Genomic DNA, 26,954 nt, shown 5'->3' with positions numbered 1-26,954 from the left:
GTTAATATGCTCATTACGAAAGTACTCTGTAGGATAATTTGCCCGTTTGGTTTAAAATCAACCAAGATATTTTCGTTAACTGGAATAATTATAAAGGAATATGATTGAAATTGTACAAAAAAATGTGATTGAAATAGTGCTCAAAATGCCCTATATCTGAATCCAGCTAAGGAATACCTCGTTTTGGCTTCACACAAATTTCGAATGGTTCCAGGTTGGAATGGTCAAGTGCAGGTGTTTCTTGCTGCCGCTCAGGAGAGATTTCTTTTCTGGAGGGATAGTGAGAAACTAGGAACTAAAATTGACGGCCTTAGATGAATACCGGCGAAAAAGGCAATTTTTCTTAAAAATGCCGAGGATGTTTAATAAACGAATGAATAAAGAATGAATGAAAGGAACACAAATAAGAACTTTATCATGGAGACTTACGCCTATTTGAATCACGATTATTAGAAGTCAGCGTAATCAAGCTACGTAATTTTCTGAAGATAAAGCTACTAGTAATTACATAATCACTGATAACTTACAGCCAAGGTATTAGTGTAGGAAATCATTTTGTGCTCATGCGCATATATTTTTTTTTGGAAAATTGGAGAATATATTACGAGAAAATTAGTATTTCTTACTTCATTGCAAAATCTTGGAAAATTATGTCGTTCTGAGGGCAAGAGACTTTTTTATATGATTTATCAATAAAGCAAATTTCTCAAAGGTTTTGCTAGAATGTAATAGTGGTTTCATTTACCGCAATACAATTCCTTTTCGATTCAATAAACTAAATTCTGATTGTATTCAAAGTGCTATGCAGTCATCAGTATTTACTGTTTCTATCACAGATTATTTACTATGCAAAGTTAATAGTTAACTTTGGTTACTAATCAACCTTAGAACAACAAAGGCTATTTAGGCTATTCGGTTGCTACTAGCTACTACAAATGAACTAATTATGAATTAGGTTAGCAATATTTCATGGAACATTACCGGTTATCAAATTAGATTGAGGCAATGATACAATATTTTACAAGTTGTATCAAGAATTTCTTAACCTCTTTCCACAACCTCTAAAATACAAATGACTTCCTTGTTTCCTCAAATTCTTCAGTGTCGGACTGCCCGGGGGAGGAGTAATCCCCCCCTTCCCCTACTCCCCCCCCCCCCCTTTTTCCCCGCCACCTACCTATCCATTGAAAGTGTCTACTGGGCTCCTCAAAAGAATAGTTAAAATAATTATATATATATATATATATATATATATATATTTGCGTGTGTGTGTGTGTTTTATGTATTTGTAGTGAATACTCGAGGGACAAATGATACCACAGAATGAAATATGGCAACTCGATTTGTAATATTTTTAAGCGTTCGCTGAGGTTGGACAAGTCTCCGCCCATTTTCTTGAAGGTAGTAAGAAGACCCAAAGACTATAGATAGGAAGGCTCAGGCTTTTAACACACAAATGAGTGTGCTATGAAAAGATGCCAGATACTCCCATGCGAAACGAATGGCTCCATCTGTTGAGCGAGCAACCAAACATTCAGAGCGGCAATGCTGACGGGTATATAGGATGGAATTCGATTGTAAATTTGGCGACATATTTGTTCATAATTTGCATTACTATGTCAGTATATTTTACTCATATATTCATGATATTCTAAAATTTTAGGTAACTAAATTGCAAATTATGTTTCTCAGTCTATTTTTCAGAAATTCAATGGCTATATCTCATAAGATTTAGTTAATTTTCTTGCAAATTTAAGTATTGTACAGTATATTACAACCATTTTTAAATGCTCTATACAATACCACATTCTAATAAATTAAAACATACTGTATATCTGATTTGTTAAACTTAGCCACAAATGCTTATGTGTAGGCATACATTTAATTACAGTTTGTGGGCCACTGTAAGATGGAGAGATATTAGGTGTATAAAAACACAATTGTATTTTATTTTTATTGAAATGGAAAAGCATGAGGCACTCATGTATAGTTTAATATTATAAACTAATAAATGTATAAATGTACAATCAAAAGGATCAAAATAACACAAAATTGTATCACACACAAAAATAATCAAAAGGGGGTTGGAAATAGAAATAAGGTAGCATACAAGCCAAGAAAAAATGAAAAACAAAAGAGATTTACAGTGGATGCTTTGCCCTAATCTTACATCCAATATCAGTGGGGCTTACTCATTAGCAGCACATACTGCATGTATTATACTGTTTGTACTCACCGTTCTTTATCCTTAGGAACCTGTGAAATACCAAATGAGGATCGGTTTCTTTTTGTTTATGGCACACAACACACTTCTTTACTGTCGGCGCCATGATTTCGTTTGAGTCAACTGTCAAATTCTGAATATAAACAAACAGACGACAAACGATATATACCTACAACGCCATCTGAAATCGGAGCAACCAACTATTGTGTTCACTTTGGAGTTGCCAACTAGCGTATTAACATTCTATTTTGAGCCTTCCTATCTTCCTTCAGTATATAGTCTTTGAGAAGACCAACTCTTTCTTTGTTTTGTCATGGTAACACTAGAGACCTCTGACGAACGATTCCCCTTGAGTGTCGGCGGACTTTTGAATCTAAGTGTACATGTACATATATATATATATATATATATGTATATATATGCATATATATATATATATATATACATATATATATATATATATAGGCCTATATATATATGCAGTATACACACACACACACACATATATATATATATATATGTACAGTATATTTATATATATATATATATATATATAAATATACTGTACATATATATATATATATATACATATACAATTATATATATACATATTATATATATATACATATATATATATATATACATACATACATACATATACAATTATATATATACATATTATATATATATATATATATATATGTGTGTGTGTGTGTGTGTGTTTGTGTGTGCATGTGTATATATGTATATGGTATCTGGATCGGTTGATGCCCCTTGTTGAGGTATCTAGAGAACTACCCCTATGGCTCACCTTCAAAAGTACCACAACTCATTGGTATCCCTTGCACTTCACATTTGGTAGCTTTTCAACATCAAGCAAATGATTTTTCTCTAGGCAAAGTACAGAAAATATTTAGATATCTGCAAAGATCCACTGCAGCTGTTTATCTGGGGAAGTGGGCCATCTTAAGCAGTTTTCTCTGCAATTGATTGCTGATTTCTGCATCTACCTTCATTAAGAGTAGCTCTCTCAATCTCCGTGGTGAAAGGCTATCGCTCAGCCTTGAACTAAGTTTTCTATGCTCATGAAGAGCTTTAAACATTCTTGCCCTCCACGGTAACTCAAGCTCCCAGAATGGGATGTCTTTTGAGTCATGTCTCTCAAGTGGGCGGTGCACATGCCCTTGAGATCGGTGTTGGATAGGAATCTGACCCACAAGACTGGCTTCTTACTAATCTCGACCTCACCTAGGCAAGTACACAAGGATGGAAGGTCTCCTTCACCTTAGTTCCAGAGTTTGTGTCCAAGACCTTGAATCTACATATTCATGACTTCAGATTAAGGTCTTTCTCCATCTCTTCTCTACAATAAGCAACTAGCATGGAGCAGGATGACTTACTTCTTTGTCCTCTGGGGTTTTACGACATTACCTAAATAGAACTCGGGTCTTCCGGCCTCACCAGTCGTACTTTCTCAACACTGGAAGTAGAAAATATCCAGTAACACTGGTTCTTTTTTGTTTCATGTGACTTACAGATATGCCTACCCTTCAACCAACAAGGAGATAGATGGACCATCTCCAGTTTGAGTACACAAAGTCAGGGGTACTGGAACCTCTCTAGTATTAAGGAAAAACCTGTCAGTAGCACAGGTCTTAAAGGCAGGAGTCTGGAAAAGCCAGGTCTCTAGATACCTGTACCCTTGGTCAGGTGGTAATTCTTCAACAAGTTATATGAACTCACTTCCCGGCCAGGACAGGAAGCATCTCAGCCAAGATAATGGTCGTGAAGGAAGTCTAGACTGAGAGGTATGAATGACTGGACTTCTTCTCTTTCTTCCTCTCCTTGGGGTTACAGAAGTCTTCCCCCTGTGTGCTGAACTAGGAACCAGATGCAGGTAAACCCTATAATTGGGGAACTTTTCTTTACTGGATAGAATGTATTCAAATATTTTTCTCATAAACGACCATACATGCAGACAACATATCTACACGGATATAGGTTCGTCCATGACCAGTCACCTGGTTGGGACCTAACTTAACACATGTGACATCTTCTTGTCCAGGTTGTTAGGAGACAGACAGAGTCATTACTCCTACGTCTTTGTAGGACCAATGTTCATGACAAATGTCGGGAAAGTGAACCAGCCAGTTTTGGTTCTGGGAACTTCCTCCCTCCTAAGAATAAGTCTCCTATTAAAGGATGATAATTTGTATCCTTGAAAGGATAAATCACAGATTTTAATGATTGTTTTATTTTTTCTAACTGCCGTATACAAATTTCAGTTCTTTCAAGTTACAATTCCTGCCTCAAAAACCCCATAAGTTGCATATTTAAGGTGAAATGGGAGTGCATAGCTGACTGTCGGGCGGGCAGAGCTTACCCTCCACCTGCCAGTAACTACAACCACCTTGTTAAAAGTTTAACAGCCTTTCCAGCCGAGTTGAAATTCCATTCATGTTAAAGGACTCAAGTTTGTATTGTTAGGAAAAATATAAATTTACTTTATAAATGAGATTTTTCTCTGATTACTGTGATGTATGTTAGTCAGATACCACTGTACAGTACAGGTATTGTATTTGTCTTTCCACCCTGTAAGTTGATAGTCATCAGCCAGCACATGCAGTACACTGTAGATATTACTAAATTGTCTGCGCAGTATGCCCTTGACCCTTGACTATTCCCATTTATAACCTCACAATTCACCTCAGTTCCCACTTCCTATATTCTTTCTGTCCTACTGCTCAGCTACTTTCAACTTTTATTATAGTGTTACTGCAGAGTTTTCCTCCAGATGCACGTCGGTTCTAAATGGGCCCCCTCTTTGCCCCGGCACTGGACCATATACAGTACTCCAAATTCCACAACTCCTTCTAATAAGGGACACTCAAGCCCTCTTTGTCTTATTGAGAATTTCCCACAGCTACACCAGGTAACCCAATTCCTCACAACCTAGAGGCAACTTGAGGGACTCTCTGGTTAATGTTTTTTTTTTTTTTTTTCTAATTCAGTTTGATGTGAGTTTTGCAAACAAAATTAGTTTTTTTTTTTTTCTAATTCAGTTTGATGCGAGTTTTGCAAACAAAATTAGTGTTTTTTTTTTTTTCTCAATTTGCAGAGCACCACAGGATTTGAAATGCTTGCTTACCAGAATGCATGAAATATCACACGAGGTTGGGCTGAAGATAAACAGAAGAAAGACAGAGATGATGAGAATGGAGTATGCGATGGAAGATGAAAAATCATTGGAAGGAGAAAGGATTAATGAGGTAGAATCATGTAAGTATTTATGAACTATGATCTCCAATACAGGGTCTTTAGAATTAGAGGTTACTGAAAGATTGAAAAGAAGCATATCAGACAATGGTTAGGTTAAGTAAACTTTAGAAATCAAATTGCCAGAAATTACATATAAAAGTCAGACTATATATCAGTTTAGTGAGATTGGTGTTACTTTATGGACATGAGTCATGGTATGACAATGAAATAATCTCAAATAGGTATAGAAGATTTTAGAACAAAGCCCTCAGAAGCATATTGGGAGTTAAATGGTAGGACAGGATTAGAAAGGAAACTATAAGAGAGATTACTCGAGTACCATATGTGGATGAGATCATGATAAGGGGTAGATGGAGAAGGTTTGGGCATTCTCTTAGCACTTGCCAAACGTTCAGCTGGGCTCCACAAGGCACTAGAAAAGTTGGAAGACCCAGGCCTACATGGCTGAGGACTATGAAGTGTGAAGTAGGAAATGGTGAATGGAGAAGTATTTAATCAAAAGCTCAAGATAGAGACGACTGGTGAAATCTAACCGAGGCCCTTTGCGTCAATAGGCGTGGGATAAAAACTTTGACTCTAGTTATCAAGTTTTTATTGAACTGAAGAACTATTAACTTAATGATGACTATTCTGTAATCTGGGCTAACCCAGGGCATTATATTAAATTTTGTGGATTAATATATAAATAAACAATAACACTTGTCTTATTGGGTAATATACACACGAGGGGCAAATGCATGTCAGGTAGGCACTGTTATCAATTTTGGGGTATGGGAGACGATCACAAGTGTAGATGACGTCATACACGAGAAAACTACAGGTAAACCATCGAAGTGCCTGTACTCGTTGTTGAAACACTGGATGGACATCTGACTAGGGACGACACTGCCTGGCACAGCACTGACTGCAATTTTCCTTGTGCCCTCTGCCCAGTGTCTGGTCCAAGTCATACATTCGCCTGCCTGTGCTTATTGCCTGCCTTGGGCTGTTTGATCTGGTATCACTTTCAAAGTGAGAGAATTAGGGCAAATCAGAGTGCCGACCCAGCATTTGCTTCATGTGGAAGGGGCTTAAGCTAGGTATGTAACTCCTGATATCATATTTTTTGTCCAACCAGGAAAATAGAAGAGTCTACAAAGAATATAACATGTTAGGAACAAAAGAAAAAAGTCATGACTCTCACCCTTTATTGTTAATCCAGGTTTATAATGAAGGAAGTTATTTCTGGTAAAGGTATTAAAAACTGTGGCTTTATAAATGATCTCCATGCTCAAATGGTGCTATGAGTGCTTATAAAATCTATAAAATGCATTTGATATCAAAGTTATGAGCGAAATCCTAAGCTGGATATAGTAAGAACATTTTCAATTATGGACCCATGTTAGATTGGTTTGAATATTAGATTTAGTGTATTGCAGTTAATTCTAATGAGAGCTATTTGTTGAGTAACATTTGTAAGACTATACACCTAAGCAAAAATTATTATTTATAAGTGGTCTGTAGTTATTTTAGTATACCTAACAATTGTTCAATTAATTAATCTTAGTAATGGTACTAAGGTGCAAAAAAAATTTTGTCTCCTCATAAGTAAGACTATGATGGACCTGGAACTAAATTTTTTTAACTGTCAAAATCACAGATTTTGACATTAGAGAAAACTCAATAAAATCTTTAATTACAATATTAGAATGCTTAATTTTTCTCTTATTACTTTGTGTGCATTTCAGAAAGAACACCAAGTGTTAATTTATGTGCACCATTAAAAAGATACATTATGTAATAAATGAAAAAGGAAACAAATATATATTAGTTATTATCAAGTAAAGTACTTTCTTCATTTGATGTAGGGCTACCAGGCTCCTCCATATCTTCCTCTTTAGCAATTGGTACTGTATCTTTGTCCTCTTTAGCCAATAATTTTGTTTTGTCTGAGGTGACAGTGGGATCATCTTGGCTCTGGATGAAGGGTTCGTCAAGGTCTGTCTCTAGGGGAGGAGGGGATTTGACCTGTGAAGCTGTGCTGTTCCTACCACTTGTGTCCTCTTTGACTTGCTTTGGGGAAGGTGTTGTGCCAGTTGTGCTCATAGACTGTTGTTCGCTTCCAGTGTCAAAGTCGTCCTCTGTGGTTTTAGCTTGTCTTTCAAGCCTGGCTTGTTGTAATGATCTCTCCACGCTGTCCTCTTTGCTTATCTGGTGAGAAAATGGTATTGATTATGCCTATATAAATGTAATTCATTCAATGAAACCTCATAAAGAATAAGCATTAATTAAAATTTACTGTAGTACAACAAATCATTTTAAGAACTGAAACATCTTTCTAAGAATCCCAAATTTAGATAATAGAAATACTCAAGACCACTTGAAAGTATTTTACAAAAAGCCGTAATAAATTTTTATATTTTTATTTGGGAAGCTAGATGGTCTTATATTCCTGTTAGTCAACTCCTGAAATCCCCATATATTCTATACAATCCCATTTAACAGAGTACTATACATCTTTGTGTGATGTGCATGAGATAGAAACCTCTTCTCACCTTTATGACAGGTATTGTCTGCATGCCTGCAGATTCATCAGAACTACTGCGATGGTGACCTGTTTGTGAGGTACTGCCCTTGGGTTGGCCATTTTTACCATGAGAATTCTTTATGTCCTCCATTTTTAAAATGGAAGGCTCTCTGCGATGACGCCCTTGTGAAGATTTCGCACTGTGGGACTCTATGGGTATTTGAGATTCTGCTTTGGTAGAGGTTTTGGATACTTTCCCCTGCTTTGCTTCTTTTTGCTGCAAAACTTGATTTAACTCTTGAACACATTCCTGGGGCATTTTTTCTTTTATCTTAGAATGAAGACTTCCAGATTTTTTCCGCTTTAGTGTTGGGGAATCCACGATGCTTGATCTACGGATTTGTTTACCTCTGGTCGGGGAATCGCGGTGGCTGCTTTCATCAGATTGCCTTCTTTCCTGAGGTGATTTATGGGGCTTCTGTCTGTGTTTGATTCTAGCTGCACGCGGCAGGCTTATATCGTCTTCATCTCGTGATCCGTAAGAATTGTGCCTGTTTTTATGTCTATTCTGAGAACCTCTGTGCACGTGCTCAGATTCACCTTCATCCTCTCTGCTTCTTCTTTCCCTGTGGTGTCTTTTCTGCTCGGATCTTGTTATACTGAAGTCTGCAGGTTTGTCGGCCTTTTCCTTGACTGGCGTATCTTTGCCAGCTTTACGAGGTTCGGAGAGCGAGTCGTCAAAAACTTCCGAGTGACCTAGATCTGTGATGTCATCTGGCCAAGGTCCATCGTCCTTTTCCTTTTGTGGTTCGTGGGAAGGAGAAATGCGTGGCAGAATCGGGTCTGGAGATGTCACTGTGTGATAGTCAAAAAGTGAAACTTTTATTAGAATAAAGGACATAATTGATAGGTGTATTTTGATGACACACTTGGAGCATCATGAAACAATTAGTAAATAAAGCTCTACATCACATAGCCTTTGACATCCTGTAAAGCAAAACGGAAGTCAAATTTTTTCGTAGAACTATTATCATTGTGGCTGTTTATGTATAGAAATCATGTAATCAAGTACAGCACTTAGCTTTTCTCAAACTGGTTGAGCCAGGGGTACCTGGAGGTGACTTTAGTTTTGAAGGTTTTTCTGCTTCACTGACACCATCCAGTCGATGCCTAGGCAGTGGAGTAAGGGGTAATACTCGGCCCCATCTGTTGAAAATTTAGTTAAGGTAAAATTTTATATAATTGGAGGTCAGTAAATGCTGATCTAAAATTTAATCCTCATGAAGGTAAAAGAAAGAACATTTTAAGGTAAAGAAAAATGATTGATTACCAGTAATATTGCATGTACAGTAAAATGTTTAACTAATCCACTTAATAAAGTTAGCCCTATTGAGTCAAAACCTTATCTAAGTTGTTAACAAATGACCAAGATAACCACATTCAGTGTTAGGTATACTGTAGTCATCAGTCATAAAAAGTAAACATGACAAATATGTGTTTTTTCAATATTTAACTTAGCCGGTGATTATATAGCTGCAACTCTGTTGCCCGACAGACAACTCTACGGTAAAAACTCGCCAGCGATCGCTACACAGGTTGCGGGTGTGCCCAACAGCGCCATCTGTCGTCCAGATACCCAGTACTCAATGTAAACAAAGACTCAATTTTCTCTCTGTCGAGCTATCGACAAGACGTACTTACTCGCTGTTGCTAAACTGGAGTTTTTTCACAACTAATTGGTGAAGTACTTTATTCTAGTTTTGAGCTTTCGCTATGCAGGAGTTTTATCTTCATCTTAAATCTTGAACTCGTTTTGGATAGATTTAATTATGGTGACAAAGAGAGTATGGACTTTCTTTCACTTTTAAATGGCCGACCCTTCCCTTAGACGGAAGTGTGTTTAGGCTTTTAGTAATTATATCACGTTATAGATTTTCCTCTATATATTTTATATCTCTCCGCCTTTATTAGGCCTCTTCGATTAACTTTCCATTTATTATAAACATATAAAAATAATTTTAATGTTTTGTTTATATAGACCTTTCCTGAGAGTAGGCGGTCCTAACTTGGAAACCGAAGTTAATCAACGTTGAGCCCTTTATATCGTAATTAGCTTTTAAAGAGCTAAGGATTTAAAACTTTTTAAATGTAATATTTTTTGAAAGAATTTCTTTGATAGTCTTCGTACTGTTTTCAAAGATGAACTATTGTTTAGTTTATTTATGCTACGCAGTTGTTGACGTTCAGGACGTTCAACATGCGCTCTATCGTTACGATAGAGAGAGAGTGTATCACGGTTTCACTTTGCAGTAAGAGTAAATCGATTCTGACGTTTTGTTCATTCTTTCTTAGCTTAAATGTTTTAAATTCTATTTTAAAGGAACTTTTTAATTGAAAAACCTTTCAGTTTTTTCCTTTAGTCAAATAACATGTTTTTTTTGACGAAATATAATTGGGCTCTTCTCTTAGGTGCGAAATCAAGAGAGAAAGAGAGAGAGAGATAGAGACGGAGGGAGAGAGAGGAGAGAAAACGTTCCGTTCAAGCGGGTAACGTTGTTCTCGAGTTACTCTCATCCCTAGTCGCTGTACGGGGAGGAAGGATAAAACGTTTTAGTTATTTATTCTCGTCCCCAGGCTATGTGCGGTGAGAGATTGAAAACGTAGTTATATGAACTAGTGTTTAGTCTCTTTCCCAGCCACTGATTTTTTTATCTTAAAATATGTTTTCTGTTTTTTGCTGGTATTAATGTGCTTGCATTATACGACTGATTTCGCAATTACTACCTTTTAATGAAAGGTAGAATTGCGTGTTTCAGGTAGAAATCAGTAAAAGTTTCGATTTCAGTGAAATAAGTGCAAAACAGAAAATCGAAGTGATAAAGTGATATGCGCAAAGTGTTACAGTGTTGCGTCCGAGGGTTCGTCTGTTCGTGCCTGTCGTTCACCTAGTCCGGGACCTCTTACATGCTCCCAAGCCCAGGGGAGAAGTAATGTCAAACGACTTATGGGTTCGAGAGGCCTTGACCAACGAACAGACGTTTTCCCTCTATGGTATCGGGTGTATCTTACCAAGATCTCCCCTACCATAAGACGAGAGAGACGTTGTTTCTCCTCGTCATCCGAAGGCTTTTCGCATAAGAAACCTGTCACAAGGTTTCGAAACCCTTAAGCGAAAGTCAGTCCTTTCAGGACAGGTCCAGCGTCCTGGTTACAACCATTAGGACAGCTCTGACCCTATGCAGTCATCGGATAACTGCTCGCCGCCTAACAAAAGCGTAACACAGACTCCGAGAGTCTTTTTTTGTAGGCAAAGTGTTGCGGTCACAGACGTTACCCTCGTCTCTTACCACAACCATTTCCGTTGATCCTTAATGGGTTGTATGGCAAAACATGCAGTATATGCTTGCCTCCCTTATGGAAGACTATTCTGCCGATTAGTCCGTTGAGTCTAGCCGTTTATCTCATCGATATCCTGGCTTTCAGCCAACCTAACGTTCCTTTGTGCTTACTGTTGACGTTGGCGTAGCTTAGTCACGTCAGTCAGGTTGTTTAGAACCACACTCGATGCGGTCTCGTGTGGTTTTTCAGCCGCATTTGGACGTTAGGCCACTTGCTGATGCTCCTGTTGACGTTCAAGACGTTCACTAACAATCGGAGTTGACTTGTTTTGACGCTGTGCGTCAACCTCCGCATTCTAGAGTTGTTTTGACTGCTCAGTCTAGGCAGTCAAAGCATTCTCGAGTGGACGCTGTGCGTCCTCACGCACCTGTTGTGGTTGACAGTTCAGTTGTTGACAGTTCAGTTGTTGACAGTTCACAGACTGTCAAGCAGTTACATGACGTTGCGTTCTGGTCCGCTACTAATGCACCAGTGAGTGTGGACTCTGCTTGTAAAGCATTGCCACCACGGTAGGTCTCTCCCTTGCTTGAGACTCGGCTTTTATCGGACAAGGTTCCTGTAGATGAGGAAGTTGCTGTTCTCCCTACTACTGATATTCCCTTGAGGACTCTGTCAGATGGAGTGGAGCCTAAAGCTGCTTAGCCTCCTATGGACTTTAATTAAATCATGATAATTTTTTTTTAAGGATCTTTGTCCGGATCTTTTTGTAACTGCTGCTCCTTGTTCGCCTAAACGTCAGAGCTTACACTAGGCCTAGCTACTTTGAAGCCGTTCTCGCTTTCCTAGAGAGCTTTACGTTGGCTAGGCGACTGGTTTTTCACCAGGAGGAGTTTGGGGGATACAGCCTTTGCTTTCCCTTCTTTTAAACTGGTTTATAGAGCGAGAGTCTGATATGACACGAGAGAAGTTCTCGTCTTGGGAGTTCATGCCTCTGCCCAGATAGACTTCTCAATTCTCGTAGACTCTCCCTGGCGCCTGGCCAGGAGACGCTCCAAGTTGTTTACAGGTCAACTTCACAGCTGTTTTCGAGCCTTTGAAGTTTTGCTGTACAATTATGTCACGCATAACAAGGCTTTCAGGGATGGTAAACGGTACCGCCTCAGTCACTAACCCCATCTGTTGCCACACCTGCTCCCGTAGACCCTAAATGGGCTTTGCTGCAAGACATGCAGTCCAAGCTTGCGTCCTTGATAGAGGACTTTAATGCGGAGAAGGTTGCTACCGAACCTTCTGGCCAACAACCTTCCAACCGGTCGGTTGTGCGCCCTGTTGACGCTGAGGTAACCTACTCGCGTCTGCCAGTTGAGGTGGTTCCTCCACCGATGCGACCCAGTGTGGGTTGCCAGCCGCACGTTGACGTTAAGCGACGCTCGGAGGTGGTTGTTGACGTTGAGGACGTTCAACAACCAGCAGAGGTGACTTGTTTTGACGCAGTACGTCAACCTCAGCAACCCGGTAGGGTGTTGACTGCACAACCCAGACGGTCTAGACAGTCTCGGGTTGACGCTGTGCTTCCTCGCGCACCCATGGTTGTTGACAGTTCACAGACTGTGCAGCAGTTCCATGATATTGCGTCCGGCTCCGTCACGCATCCACCAGTGCGACCGGACTCAGCGAGCCAGACGTTGCCCACTCCGTTGCCGTTTCATCATCAGTTTTCGGATGAGGAACCCTCTGACGAGGACGTTGCTGAACAACAAGACGATCAGCCCCCAGAATAGATCAAGCCCTGCTATCCATCCAGAAGATGCTGAAGAAGGAACGCTGCTCAGTCAGGCTGTGGATGAGTCTGGTAGGGACACTGTCATCCGTGGAACAATTTGTGTCACTAGGAAGACTACACCTCCGTCCTCTTCAATACCATCTAGCTTTTCACTGGAAAAAGGACAAGACGCTAGAAGCGGTCTCGATCCCGGTTTCCGAAAAGATGAAGTCTTGTCTGACTTGGTGGAAGGACAATATCAACCTAAGAGAGGGTCTTCCCCTGGCTGTTCAGACTCCCAACCACGTTCTCTTCTCGGACGCATCGGACGTGGGCTGGGGCGCGACACTAGACGGTCGGGAATGCTCAGGACTGTGGAACTCGAGTCAGAGGAGCATGCATATCAACTGCAAGGAGCTGTTGGCAGTACATCTGGCCTTGAAAAGCTTCAAGTCTCTCCTTCGAGGCAAAGTGGTGGAAGTTAACTCGGACATCACCACGGCCTTGGCGTACATCTCCAAACAAGGAGGTACCCACTCACTGACGTTGTACGAGATCACAAGGGATCTGCTCATCTGGTCAAAAGGTCAAGACATCTCCCTAGTAACGAGGTTCATCCAAGGCGACTTGAACGTCTTAGCAGATTGTCTCAGTCGGAAAGGGCAAGTAATTCCAACCGAATGGACCCTCCACAAGGATGTGTGCAAGAGACTTTGGGCCACTTGGGGTAAAACCATCCATAGATCTCTTTGCAACCTCGCTGACCAAGAGGCTTCCAATCTATTGCTCTCCAGTCCCGGACCCAGCAGCAATACATATAGATGCTTTCCTCCTAGATTGGTCACATCTGGATCTCTACGCATTCCCACCGTTCAAGATTGTCAACAAGGTACTGCAGAAGTTCGCCTCTCACGAAGGGACAAGGTTGACGTTAGTTGCTTCCCTCTGGCCCGCGAGAGAATGGTTCACCGAGATACTTCGATGGTTAGTAGACGTTCCCAGTAGTCTTCCTCTAAGGGTAGACCTTCTACGTCAGCCACACGTAAAGAAGGTACTCCAAAGCCTCCACGCTCTTCATCTGACTGCCTTCAGACTATCGAAAGACTCTCGAGAGCTAGAGGCTTTTCGAAGGAAGCAGCCAGTGTGATTGCTAGAGCAAGGAGAGCTTCTTCCATTAGAGTCTACCAATCGAAGTGGGAAGTCTTCCGAGACTGGTGCAAGTCAGTTTCTGTATCCTCGACCAGTACCTCTGTAGCTCAAATAGCTGTTTTTCTCTTATACCTGAGAAAAGGACGATCCCTTTCAGCTCCCACTATCAAGGGCTACAGAAGCATGTTGGCATCGGTCTTCCGGCATAGAGGCTTAGATCTTTCCAAACATAAAGATCTGCAAGACCTCCTTAAGTCTTTTGAGACCACCAAGGAGCGTCGTTTGGCTACCCCTGGATGGAATTTAGACGTGGTACTAAGATTCTTCATATCAGACAGGTTGGAGCCGTTACAATCAGCCTCCCTGAAAGATCTCACTCTTAAGACTCTTTTCCTGGTATGCTTAGCCTCGGCTAAAAGAGTCAGCGAGATTCATGCCTTCAGCAAGAACATAGGATTTTCGTCAGAAAAAGCCACTTGTTCGCTACAACTTGGTTTTCTAGCGAAAAATGAGCTGCCTTCTCGGCCTTGGCCTAAATCTTTCGATATCCCCAGCTTATCGGAGATCGTAGGCAATGAACTAGAAAGAGTCTTATGCCCTGTTAGAGCTCTTAAGTTCTATTTAAAGCGTACTAAACCTTTACAAGGCCAATCTGAAGCTTTAAGGTGTTCAGTTAAGAAACCATCCTTGCCTTTGTCAAAGAATGCTTGGTCAGACTTTATCAGATTGTTAATACGAGAAGATCATTCACATCTGAGTGAGGAAGACCGAACTTTGCTTAAGGTGAAGACGCACGAAGTTAGAGCTGTAACAACTTCCGTGGCCTTTAAGCAAAATATATCTCTGCAAAGTATAATGGACGCAACCTATTGGAGAAGCAAGTCAGTGTTCGCGTCATTTTACTTGAAAGATGTCCAGTCTCTTTACAAGAACTGCTACACACTGGGACCATTCGTAGCAGCGAGTGCAGTAGTGGGTGAGGGCTCAACCACTACAATTCCCTAATTCCATACCCTTTTAATCTTTCTCTTGAAATGTTTTTATTGTTGTTTTTTGGGTTGTCCGGAAGGCTAAGAAGCCTTTCGCATCCTGGTTGATTTGGCGGGTGGTCAAAGTCATTTCTTGAGAGCGCCTAGATTAGGGGTTTTGATGAGGTCCTGTTGTATGGGTTGCAACCCTTGATACTTCAGATCCTAGGGGTCGATCAGCATCCTAAGAGGATCGCGAGGCTCCGTAAGGAAGACGTACTTAAAAGGCAGAGAAATTGTTCAAGTCGACTTCCTTACCAGGTACCTATTTATTTTGTTTTTGTTATTTTGATAACTTCTAAAATGAAATAAAAACTCTTAGCTCATAAAAGTGTAAACATATATTGCTGGTCTCTACCCACCCCCCTGGGTGTGAATCAGCTATATAATCACCGGCTAAGTTAAATATTGAAAAATGTTATTTTGATAATAAAATAAATTTTTGAATATACTTACCCGGTGATTATAAATTAAAGGACCCTCCCTTCCTCCCCAATAGAGACGCAGTGGGACGAGGAGAAAATTGAGTCTTTGTTTACATTGAGTACTGGGTATCTGGACGACAGATGACGCTGTTGGGCACACCCGCAACCTGTGTAGCGATCGCTGGCGAGTTTTTACCGTAGAGTTGTCTGTCGGGCAACAGAGTTGCAGCTATATAATCACCGGGTAAGTATATTCAAAAATTTATTTTATTATCAAAATAACATATTGTCAAATCTTCATATCCCTGTCTTGAGATAGTATTCCATATTTTGATAAATTTTGGAAAGAAAAGCTGAATTCCTTTTGAGTATCTTTCTGACACATTTTAAAGTAAAATGTCATAATTTTTCTTATCTTTGTCATTCTTAGATTATAGAAAAGTATAGATGCCATATATTCTTTAAGTTGGTTTGTCTAGTGTTAATTAAATTTTAGTTCTAGGACGATTGTTTACTAAACTGAAGCAGTGATCAAGCAAAAGTGTTTTGCTAATTTCCCTCCTCAATCAATAATAGTTCCCCTGCATTGATTCTCTTCTTGGCTCATCCTGCCATTCATATTTCTCCCAATACCTGAATGAGTTTACGACTTCCATTCTTCCATCTCCAATGTTGATATCCATCACTCCACTCATGGCGTTCATATCATATTTATTGGTAGTTATTGTTTTATAGTCCAGGATTTCATATAACATTCTTGACTAAATTCTTAGCTAAGTCATTGGTAGGGGTCATGTACAACAATGGAATTTGTAATTGCTCTTTAAATTAGTCTTTTACAATCCTTATAACATTGCTCATATGAAGAATTATCCTCAGTAGGTCAGTGTTTTACCCTCAGACACTGTACTCTAACTTGAAACCTCAGGTGAAGTTTTACTTAAATGGTCACAGACTTACAAAAGTGTGAAGGATTCATTAGGTGTTTTCCTATTTTTTACTTGCAATATTTAATTTCTACGGTATTTTAATACTACAATCACAGACCACTGATCATTCGTTAAGTCAGGCAAAGAATTAATGTACCTTGTCGTAGGGGTTTCTGTTCGATTCTTTCCTGATTTAGCTTCCATCATTTTCTTCTTATCTGCTGACCTCTCTTGACGAAGTTGATCCTGCATAAAGGAAAAAGGCTAATCATTTGAGAATATCAAGTATTCTGGGTCTAAGAACCTTAGGCTTCATAGATGTTGGAGGAAATTATTAGACTTAACTCCACTCAAGACATTACAAATGGATATTCTACTCATAGGTAACTGTAAAGACTATTACAATAGTTAATATTCTTTGAGACCTACCTTATACTAACCATGCTTTCATTAGTGTGTGTTTTATTTCAGTGTTTCTGGTGAATCTAAACTTTGACATATTTTTCATTTAACAAATACAATATTAACCACTTATTTCTCCTAACCCTTAGGTCACTGTTAGCCTCTCTGAGTGCAGCAGTCAGAGAGAGCAAGTAGTAAATGATGAGGACAAGGAGAAGGCCGGCAGGGATAACGATACCAGGCGATGACACGTAGTCTATTACTGGATAGAGTGAACTTGGTAAGCCACCAATCAATGTTGACGTTGCCAGCTGGTATATCTTTGGATAGTCGCTGAAGGGGCCACAGTGCCAAGAAGGTTCTAGCCACACTACTGCATACCTGAAGGACAAATAAGCTACAGTAACAGGTATGTGCTCCCACATTTTCAGTCTTAAGGTGGGTTTACATGGCCAAACGGTTTGTCAAACCACAACTCTTTGAATTGATGTTTGAACGTGTGAACGGAGTATTTGGTTGTTGAACACGTTTGTCGAACGGTTCGAAGAAAGTCTGTTCTCACCAGTGGTGGATTAACCATAAGGCAAACTAGGCACATGCCTTAGGGCCACAAAAAAATCCAGGCCATTTCTGGTAGTCCAAAAATATTTTGATTATGACTAAGAGAAAAATGTTACCTGTCAGTTATCGGTAACTAGCCATGTTGTGAAAGGTCTGAAGTTGTTTACTATGTTTCAAGTGCTTTGGCTGTAAAACAATAAAATTCTTAAGTTTCGTAATCATCAGAACAACAGATATTTCTTTTGACGTTGTTTACATACTCTACATGTAAGTCCTTGTCCGTGTATACTGTTGGTGGCAGAAACTCATAGAGAACCGTGAACGGTTATGGCCCATCATGAGTGACTCAGAGTGCTGACAGGTTTATTTCTGCTCGAATAGTTAATTTTTGCTTCGAGTTTTTGTTCGACACATGTTTTTGCCAAACGATTCATCGAAACTTTTTGCTCATATTTTTGTTGTAGTAGTGTTCCTCATTGTTCTATTAATATTTTCTCAATTTTCTCACGTTATGTTCCATCATATGTAAATCAGTGAAAAGTTTCTTTCTACCTAGATCTGATCTAGGTAGAAAGAAACGTTACACTGAATGAATGATCTAATAGACCATTCATTCTGGCTTCGAGGTTTTACTTGAGACATGTTTTTGTCAAGTGATTCATGGATACTTTTGCTTATATTTTTGTTACAGAATTGTCCCTCGCTGTTCTATTAACGTTTTTTTTAGACACAGTATATTCAGTTACATATAAAATAAGAGTTTTAAGGATTTTTCTATTTTTAACGACCAAGAACCAGTTTATAAGTCTGTCTGTAGGCTATGTATGTTGGATTCACTGTGTTTTAATCATCATTCTCCAGATCTCCTGCTTAGAGGTAAGAACTGTGTGTTTTATATTACTTCTTGTGTTTAAAAGATCTGATGATAAGAGTAAATACTCCTCGAAACTTAACATTTGAAAATCAAAGATGCTAGCTCAAGTATTACTATTTACTTGTCACTGATGGCTACTAATTGCTCTGGTGAACGGTCATTTTCCCAGCTTACTCGAATTAAGGATGTAAAGCGATCCACAATGAGTCAGCACCGCCTTGGTGTGTTGGCACTTCTGTGCATTGAAAAAGATTTGCTATCCGAAACTGACTTCAGTTCCATGATTGATGAGGTTGCTACTGTCAAAGCAAGAAAAGTGAAAATTTAATGTATACAAAAACACATGTATGTAGTAGTACCTTACCTTAACATATGTAAAGTTGATAAGGTTTTGTTTAGAAATAAATTTTTACTAATGGATATTTGTTATTATTGTACAATAATATAAATTTCATCATTAGTTCAGGCCATATTTTAAAAAATCTTGAAATTTGCCTTAGGGCCACAAGAGCCTTAATCCGCCACTGGTTTTCACCTGACTTTTGTGTGGCGGGGCTTTATTGTCCACACATCTTTTGCATTTGTGACCGACTCTAGCTCTTTGAACCATTTGAGAAGCAGGTTTGACGAACCGTTCAGCCGTGTAAATCCCGCTTTAGTTTACTCAAGTATAAAAATCAGCTTAACATTTAGAAAACAAAATAAGTAAATATTAAGACTTACTTACCCCACAGGCAAGGTACACAAGAAAAGCATTGCCAGGAGGAACATCAAATAGAAATTATTGTTGTTCGATGCTTTGAAAACCACCTCCGGCGGAACATTTGACGTTACCACAGCCCAGGATCTGACGTACAGAAGCACAAGCAACTTCAAGATGTTGGCCACAGGGAGTCCAGGCGCAAAGAACATCCCCATCCTGGTAAATGAATACATTAAAAAAAGGCAAGTGGTATCTTTTAGTTTTAGATTTTTCAATTTTTTTGTCATTATTATTATTATTATTATTATTATTATTATTGTTATTGTTATTGTTATTATTATTAATATTATGATTATTATTACTAGATAAGCTATAAACCCAGATGGAAAAGCAGGATGCTATAAGCCCAAGGGCTCCAACAGGGAAAATATCCCAGTGAGGAAAGGAAATAAGAAAATGGAGTTATGTGCCTGAGTGTATCCTCAAGCAAGCGAACTCTAACCTAAGACAGTGGAAGACCATGGTACAGAGACTATGACATTACACAAGACTAGAGAACAATGGTTTAATTTTGGAGTGTCCTTCTCCTAGAAGAGCTGCCTGCCATTGCTAAAGAGTTAAAGTAATAGGTACACTAGAAATTTCTAGTCTGGGATATCATAAAGATATCATTACTTGACGAAGCCTACTTTAAAATATTGGTAAAAGAATATGGGTTAAGAATTTTGTAAGTTCATGTACAAAAGTAGGAAGTTTTTCTTGTGTTCGTATTCACTACTAGCTAAATTATACTTACAAACAAAATTTTTGGGACTTGTATAAGAAAGTTAGTTTACAATCTATTAAGGTTATATTTCATTATTCATTATTAAGAATATTTAAAAAATACCTATTTATTAGTAAGCTTTTGAGTCTTAAACACTGTCTGGTAACCAGTATCTCTGTCATGAAGATGTGAATGCAAAATTATAGATTCTTTAATATGTGGTATTTAAAACCTTTGATAAAGTCAAGTAAAAGGAGAACAAATTCACTCTAAGTGACTTGGGTCCTTCATTTCTTTGGTAGAAGGTAGGCAAGGGCATGAGCCACCTATTAAGATACCATCGCTAGAGAGTTATAGGGTCCTTTGAGTGGCCAGATAGTACAACATTAGATCCCTCACTGATAACAGCTAAAAACCAAAAAATTCTTCTTTACTCAATTGGTTGATTATTGTAATCATTCAGTGGCTACCTTGTACTTGGTATGGATAGAAGAGACACTTCCAGCTATGATAAGCAGGTTTTCTAGGAGGACACTCCAAAACCAAACTAATATTCTTTTATAGAGTGCCATAGTCTCTGTACCATAGGCTTCTGCTGTCTTGGGTTAAAGTTCTCTTGCTTAAGGGTATACTCAGGCCCATTATTCTATCTGTTCTCTCTTCCTCTTCTTTTTTTTTTTTTTAAATGGTGTGTTGGTAGGTTTAATAAGGGGGACATGAATGCCTGGTGGTTTATCAAGAGGTTGCCATTTCCCCGTTTGTTCCTTTATCTTCCCCTATGATATTCATTTTCAAAGTCATTGTTACTGTCCTTCATTCTGTTGAAAGAACTATCCTGGAGGGTACTGTGCCTTGCATTTTGTGTTGTCTCTCCAATGTTGACCAATTTTATTAGACATTCTTTCTTTAGTTTATGAGTTGCCTTTTTATTTTCTTTGTATATTGCCATGCATATTTTGTTTTTGTAATTAGGATTAAGTTTGTTTTCAAGTAAGATGAGATTTTTTTATTGGTTTTAATTCTAATTGGAAATATTGAGCAAAATCCATGACTAGTGCATCTTCGACTTTGCCAGTGTAGTCTAAATGTACAGGTACTGTATTGAAATATTCTCGGACTACATGGCAATATTAAAGACCTATCAGTTACCTACAGATAGTGTGATATTCTATTATGCTTAGAAACTTTGGTATCGTTGATGAGGTGCTTGTTCCAGGTTTTAAGAAACCAATGATTTTGAAATTGTATGCCATTCCTAGGACAACGGGAATGGCAATGTATATTAGGACTGGGCACTCTGCATCTTATAAGTCCTGCTATGAATGCGGATGTCGTGAGATTCTGGTTGTAAAAAATTGTTGCAGGCTTAACTTTTGTGTTCCATCTCTTGGAATCCAGACTTGGCGGATTGTCTTCTTACCAAAATGGTTAAGATACAAGATGATAAAAAAGGCCTCTTTTGTGCTTGTTGATGATTTCACTGCTCACCTTAGGGAGTGGTTAAATTTAGTTTCTTCTACTCATCACCAAGTAATGATGCCAGAACTGAAAACCTCTGCACTGGAAATCATCATAATACAGTGTACAGTATAGAAATTTAAACAGACCACTAAATTGATGTAGAGGATATCACTTTTAGCAAACCTTCGCACTTGCATCTGCTATAATACCTATTGCTTTATTGTCCTTCTGCTTTAGTAATTCTAGAAGAATTAGTATGTATATAATGGTGATATTGATCTTGAAAGATTCTCGGTTAGCTGTTTTTAATCAAAATACTTCACAGAAGAAGAGGCTTGTCTAATAATTGAGAGAAATATGGATCTTACCAAATCATTCCTTGATTATTAACAAGATGAAGGATGTTCTCTGCTATTTTAAAGTCTGGATACCCTGGAAATTGTTTTTCCAAATCCCACCAGCAGCAACCATTGCAGAATCTAACTACCACAGCTCGGATATAATCTCCAATGACTATTGTTGCAACTGTTATTACCTGAAAGAGATAGATTTTCAATGTATGTGATTAATATAACTATACTGCCAGTTAGGTATGGGATTGCTTTGAGGTTGTGAAGATGACAGTATTATATAAGTACAGTACTATACTTCAAATTCTCATAAAATAAAAGAATAAAGTATGATATATAAAACTTTGTACCTTTGCAATACAATTTTGACCTAATTTTCAAGAGCAAAGTACTATAAGGTAGAAGATGCAGAATGTAACCCTTTATGATAATAACTGTTATTCTTACCAAGTCCATAACAGTCAACTTTATAATCTCCTGACCAAACATTGTCTCCCAGCACAGTTTACGGAGCTTTTTCTGCGTCTCGGGAGGTAAACGATGGGTCCATTTTTCTGGGTTATTCTTCATTGGTTGAACCAAGAAAGGAGAAGTCATTTCGCCTGAGGAAGTAGTTAGAGGCAGTTCAGACGTAGAAATCAATCCTGTAGTTGTGGTGGGATTGTCATATATGAAGTCAGTGGTACTGCTGGTAGAACTGCTGGTAAAGACTGTTGATGTGTAGGGTACAGTGTTTGCAACAACTGACGAGGTTGGTGGAATACTGGTTGATGAAGTGGTATCACTGGTCGAGGGTTGCGATGTAGATGACGAAAGTTCTTTTGTGATTGACTCGTCTGGATAATCTAGGAAAGAGATAATGAGACTATTTCTTAAGAGTACTCATGAATAGTAATGTTTGTAGAGAGTCATTTGTCAATACCTTAAGAATGGTAAAATAACATTCTTAACTAGATTAATCTCATTGAATTTATGCTTATTACATTACAAAAGGTGAAAATCAGAGATCAATTTTGTTTACCTACCTGTGCAATCTATGATGTAGCATTCACCTGTTTCCTCATCTTCAAAGATGTAATTTTCAACTTGTGGAGTTTCTGCTGTGTAATTTTCAACTTGTGGAGTTTCTGTTGTGTCATTTAATAGTTCAGAAACTGTAGATGCAACTGTCAGAATTTCAGTGTCATTACTGTCATCAACATGATACCCAGAAGTTGTGCTATCCTCAGTTACTTTTGTAGTAATGTCTTTAATGAAATTATTCCAGATGTAATCCCTGTCCCTCGTTGCTGGGATGAAATTGCTGACGGGTGTGGAAGTTTCACCATTTGTATCATTACTGTGAGTTGCCGTGTCAGTTACATTATCAGTCGAGTTAGATGAGTCGTAAGAAATTAATGACTTGGCATCTTCTTGGGTATACGTCAAACTGAATGGTAGACTCTCATTTCCTTCAACTTCCAGGTCATCCTCAGAAAAGGATAAGCCTGGCAAAAAGAAAACTTCACTTCCCAGGTCCCTGTAATCGATAGAACTTGCGTAGCGTCTTTGCCTTGTATCTTTGTTTACATTTTCTTCGAGTGACTTATCTTCTGAGTCCTGTTTCTTTTCAGGGTCTCTGGTAGTACCATAATCTGCATACTCAGGGATCGTATATCCCGTGCTGTCGTCGCCATAATTCTCATTCGGGTCAAAATTTGTTCCAAAGGTGCTGGAAAACCCTGGCTTAACCTTTATTATATCTCTGGAAACATCATCTGTATTTTTTAAAGGCGTAAGAGTCCAGGTCTTTGTTTTCAGTGTGGAAGACTGGGTAGTTTCACTTGTCAAAGAAGTATCCGGTGTGGTTGTCGTCACTCCAGTGTTATTTCTTATCTCATTATATTGAATCAGGGATCCATTGTGCATTTCTTCATCAAGAAATTGAGATCCATTCACAGATGCATTTCTTTCAGCGGGCAGTGTCTCATCTTTATAACGGACAATAAAAGGTGCATTTCCATCTGTAACAGTTTTATTTTCACTCATGAAAGCCATATCTTCATCATACAAAGGCAATGTCTCATTGCCTGTAAAATTTATTACTTCCTCAGTTATTAAAAATGGAACTTCCTCTTCAACTGAAGTAAAATTCCCAAGGTCAGATGTAGATGTATTGGTTAGCATTTCTCGAGTCTGGGATTCTGTAACATCTGCTGACATTGTTGGACACACAGCTGGAACTCTTCTGCAAATGCTCTTCGTTGAACTTTCATTTCCAAACTGTGGGATTCTAGAAAAAGGAAATTAAATTCTTGATAATGAACGCTTAAACATAACTAGAAATCCTAGGCTTACAAAATATATTTCACAACCTTGTGACTGATCAGATTGCTAATTATTTGTTTAATGCCATCTCTGGGTTATATTTTATCAGCCATGTTAACATTATAACTATTTTAGGTAACCATTATAATGCTATTTGGGCAAAGTTATCATTGCTTCTTTCTTTCATTTTATATTTTATTTATTGTTTTATATTATCCTCTGTTAATTTGCTACTGATAATGCATTCAGGAAATATTTTCAGTTAATATCATCAATTACAGATTTGTTTCTACTGATATTAAATGTTAATTTTATGAATAGAACTTACCTGGCAGTTATATATACATAGCTAATTATCTCTATTTCGGCAGAATTTTTCTAAAACTAGGCAACCGCCTTGTGGTGGTTGGGTGGTAACACCCGTTAAAGGGTGGTAGGAGGAATCATTCCCGTTTTCTGTTCTTCAGTTCATCTCTGCCGGCCGGATCGACAACACGTTGGTCCGTCATTAAGAGTTTTTCTTCGCTTTCCCTGCTTGGTGTACCAGTCTGCTTTTTTGGTGAAGTACTCTGATTTAGGGTTTTGGCGATCGTTGTATTTTGTTTTCTCTTAGCTTTTTTTGCTGTTTTTCATTATGAGTGAAAAGAGTCATTACCGTATCTGTGCGAATGAGGAATGTAAGGTGAGACTACCGAAAATGGTGGTAGATCCTCACACCGTTTGTTCTAATTGTAGGGGTTTTGTTTGTGCCCTTGATAATAGGTGCGGGGAATGTAAGGTTTTGGATGAGAAAGATTGGTTAATTATGAGGCGCTATGTGCGTAAGCTAGAGCTCGATAGAGTTAGGAGAGCTTCTAGGTCTAAGTCTAAGTCTGTTAGTGGTAAGGAAGACGAACTTAGCGTAGATTTATCTATTGATCCTATTATTGATTCCTCTTTGGAAGTTGATCCTTCCCTTGAGGTAGTAACTCCTGCACCTCCTACAGGTTCCGTATCTACGGATGACCCTCGGTACGCTAGCCTGGCGGCCGAGTTGAAGGCCATTAAAGAACAACTGGAGGCCTTTAAAGGTAAGGAAAGTGAAAGTGCTTGTGTTAGTGCAGTGGAGGTGGCGACTGACCGAATCTGTCATACCCCTAGGCCTAGACCTCTACCAAGCTCCCAGGACCAAGGGAGAAGGTACGTCGATGACCGAAAGGGGGTGAGAGGTACGTACCCTCGGTCAGCCGTCGCCTCAGACAGTCCTGTTGTCGATTCCCAGGCTGCTCTTGACCGTCACGGGAAAGACGTGTCGGATGTGTTGTTTTCTCCTCCGAATTCGTCCAGACGTAAATGGAAGTATGAAGCTTCAAGACCTACTAAGAGGAGATGGAACCGCGACGAACGGTCTCGTTCTTTCTCTCCCGGTTCTAGCAGTTATGAACCTTGTCCGTCGGAGGATGATTTCGACTCCGTGCCTGTGAAAAGGGCGAAGCCTGCTGCCGAAGATCCCCCCCCTTCTACGAGTGTTATTCGTCAGCCCCCCCCCTTCGGGTCCGCAAGACCCAGCTGATGTTGCTAAATCCTTTATGTCTGTCATGCAGGAACAACTTTGACTTTAGTACAAGCCTTTAGCCGCCCTCACGCCCAGTCTGACAGACGTAAAGACGACTCGTTGCCGATTAAGAAGTCTGCTTCTAAGAGAGAACGGAGTTCTTCTTTAAAGAAAACTTCTCCCTCTCTACGCCAGGATGAGGAATGTGTGCTTTCGCCAGGCGATACTTCTTCGCTATACCAGGGCGATACGTTTTCTCGTTCTCGATACCGGGACGATACCTTATCGAACGACACTGCTTCTCGTTCTCGATACCAAGACGATACCGCCTCCCGTTCGCTTCGCCACGACGATACCTCCTCTCGTTCGCTTCGCCACGACGATACCTCCTCTCGTTCGCTTCGCCACGACAATACCTCCTCTCGTTTGCTTCGCCACGACGATACCTCCTCTCGTTCACGACGCCACGACGATACCGACCCTAGTTCTCGACGCCACGACGATACCGCCTCTCGTTCACGACGCCACGACGATACCGCCTCTCATTCTCGCCGCCACGACGATACCGCCTCTCGCTCTCGACGACAGAACGACTCTGCCTCTCGTTCTCGGTCCCAGGGCGATACCACCCTGCCTCTTCGGGACGATACTGCCTCTCGTCCCAAGGATTCTTCTAGCGCGGGACTCCAGGATGCAACCCGTCTTTTGCAGGATGATGCCTTTGATTTGCCCTTGTCGGGTTCTAAGGATCCTTCTTCGCTTTCGAAGGATATTGCAGATGTGGATCAGGACCTCGAGGATGTTTCTGATGACGATGATAATCCTGCCGACGCTGTGGGAGATTACAAAGTTCTCTCTCGCTCCCTTCTTGAACTTTTTGGAGAGGAATTCCAACCTGCTGCCCCTCAATCTCCTCAGTCCCAATTTAACAGAAAGAAGGCCAAGAAACAGTCGGCCTTCATCAAGATGAAGCTGTCTATCTCCGCAAAGAAGGCTCTCACGAAGATTGATGACTAGATGATGGAGCGGAGACAAACAGTTAAGACTTCCTTCTCGTTTCCACCAGCTCGTCTTGCTTCAAGAGCGGGTATGTGGTGTGCAACTGGAGAACCTTTGGGTCTGGGAGTGCCTTCCTCCTCCAAGGGTGACTTCTCTGGTTTAGTGGACTCTGCTAGAAGGCATGCTCTCAACTCAGCCAAGGTCATGTGGTCGATGTCGGAGCTGGATCATCTCGTCAAAGGTATTTTTAGAGCCTTTGAGGTTTTTAGTTTCCTAGACTGGTCGCTTGGGACTCTCGCAAGGAAAACTGAACAGATGGAAGGATCTAGGGACCTTACCAGTATTATGTCCTGTAT

General features: G+C 39.6%; 1 protein-coding gene and 1 long non-coding RNA gene across 2 annotated transcripts in view; one reads left to right on the top strand and one right to left on the bottom strand.

The window, feature by feature from the left end:
* Positions 1-5,346: 5,346 nt before the first annotated feature.
* On the top strand, positions 5,347-19,418 carry LOC137653546 (uncharacterized). Its single transcript, XR_011046515.1, has 3 exons — positions 5,347-5,503; positions 17,193-17,452; positions 19,213-19,418. It is a non-coding gene; the product is annotated as an uncharacterized lncRNA (long non-coding RNA).
* The window catches only part of LOC137653545 (transmembrane channel-like protein), a 186,735-nt gene continuing 166,480 nt past the window's right edge, over positions 6,700-26,954 (bottom strand). The window contains exons 14-22 of the mRNA XM_068387026.1: positions 22,784-24,030; positions 22,206-22,603; positions 21,777-21,943; positions 19,206-19,397; positions 17,187-17,424; positions 16,799-16,887; positions 9,121-9,215; positions 8,038-8,864; positions 6,700-7,693 (exon numbers count right to left, since the gene is read on the bottom strand). Coding sequence (XP_068243127.1) covers positions 7,310-7,693; positions 8,038-8,864; positions 9,121-9,215; positions 16,799-16,887; positions 17,187-17,424; positions 19,206-19,397; positions 21,777-21,943; positions 22,206-22,603; positions 22,784-24,030 — 3,637 coding nt within the window. The 3' untranslated portion in view covers positions 6,700-7,309. The remainder of the gene's footprint in view (positions 7,694-8,037; positions 8,865-9,120; positions 9,216-16,798; positions 16,888-17,186; positions 17,425-19,205; positions 19,398-21,776; positions 21,944-22,205; positions 22,604-22,783; positions 24,031-26,954) is intronic.

This window comes from Palaemon carinicauda, chromosome 14 (genome assembly GCF_036898095.1).
Source record: "Palaemon carinicauda isolate YSFRI2023 chromosome 14, ASM3689809v2, whole genome shotgun sequence".
Taxonomy (NCBI): Eukaryota; Metazoa; Arthropoda; class Malacostraca; order Decapoda; family Palaemonidae; genus Palaemon; species Palaemon carinicauda.
The sequence above is the reverse complement of the archived record's forward strand: the minus strand, read 5'-3'. Positions and strand labels throughout refer to the sequence as shown.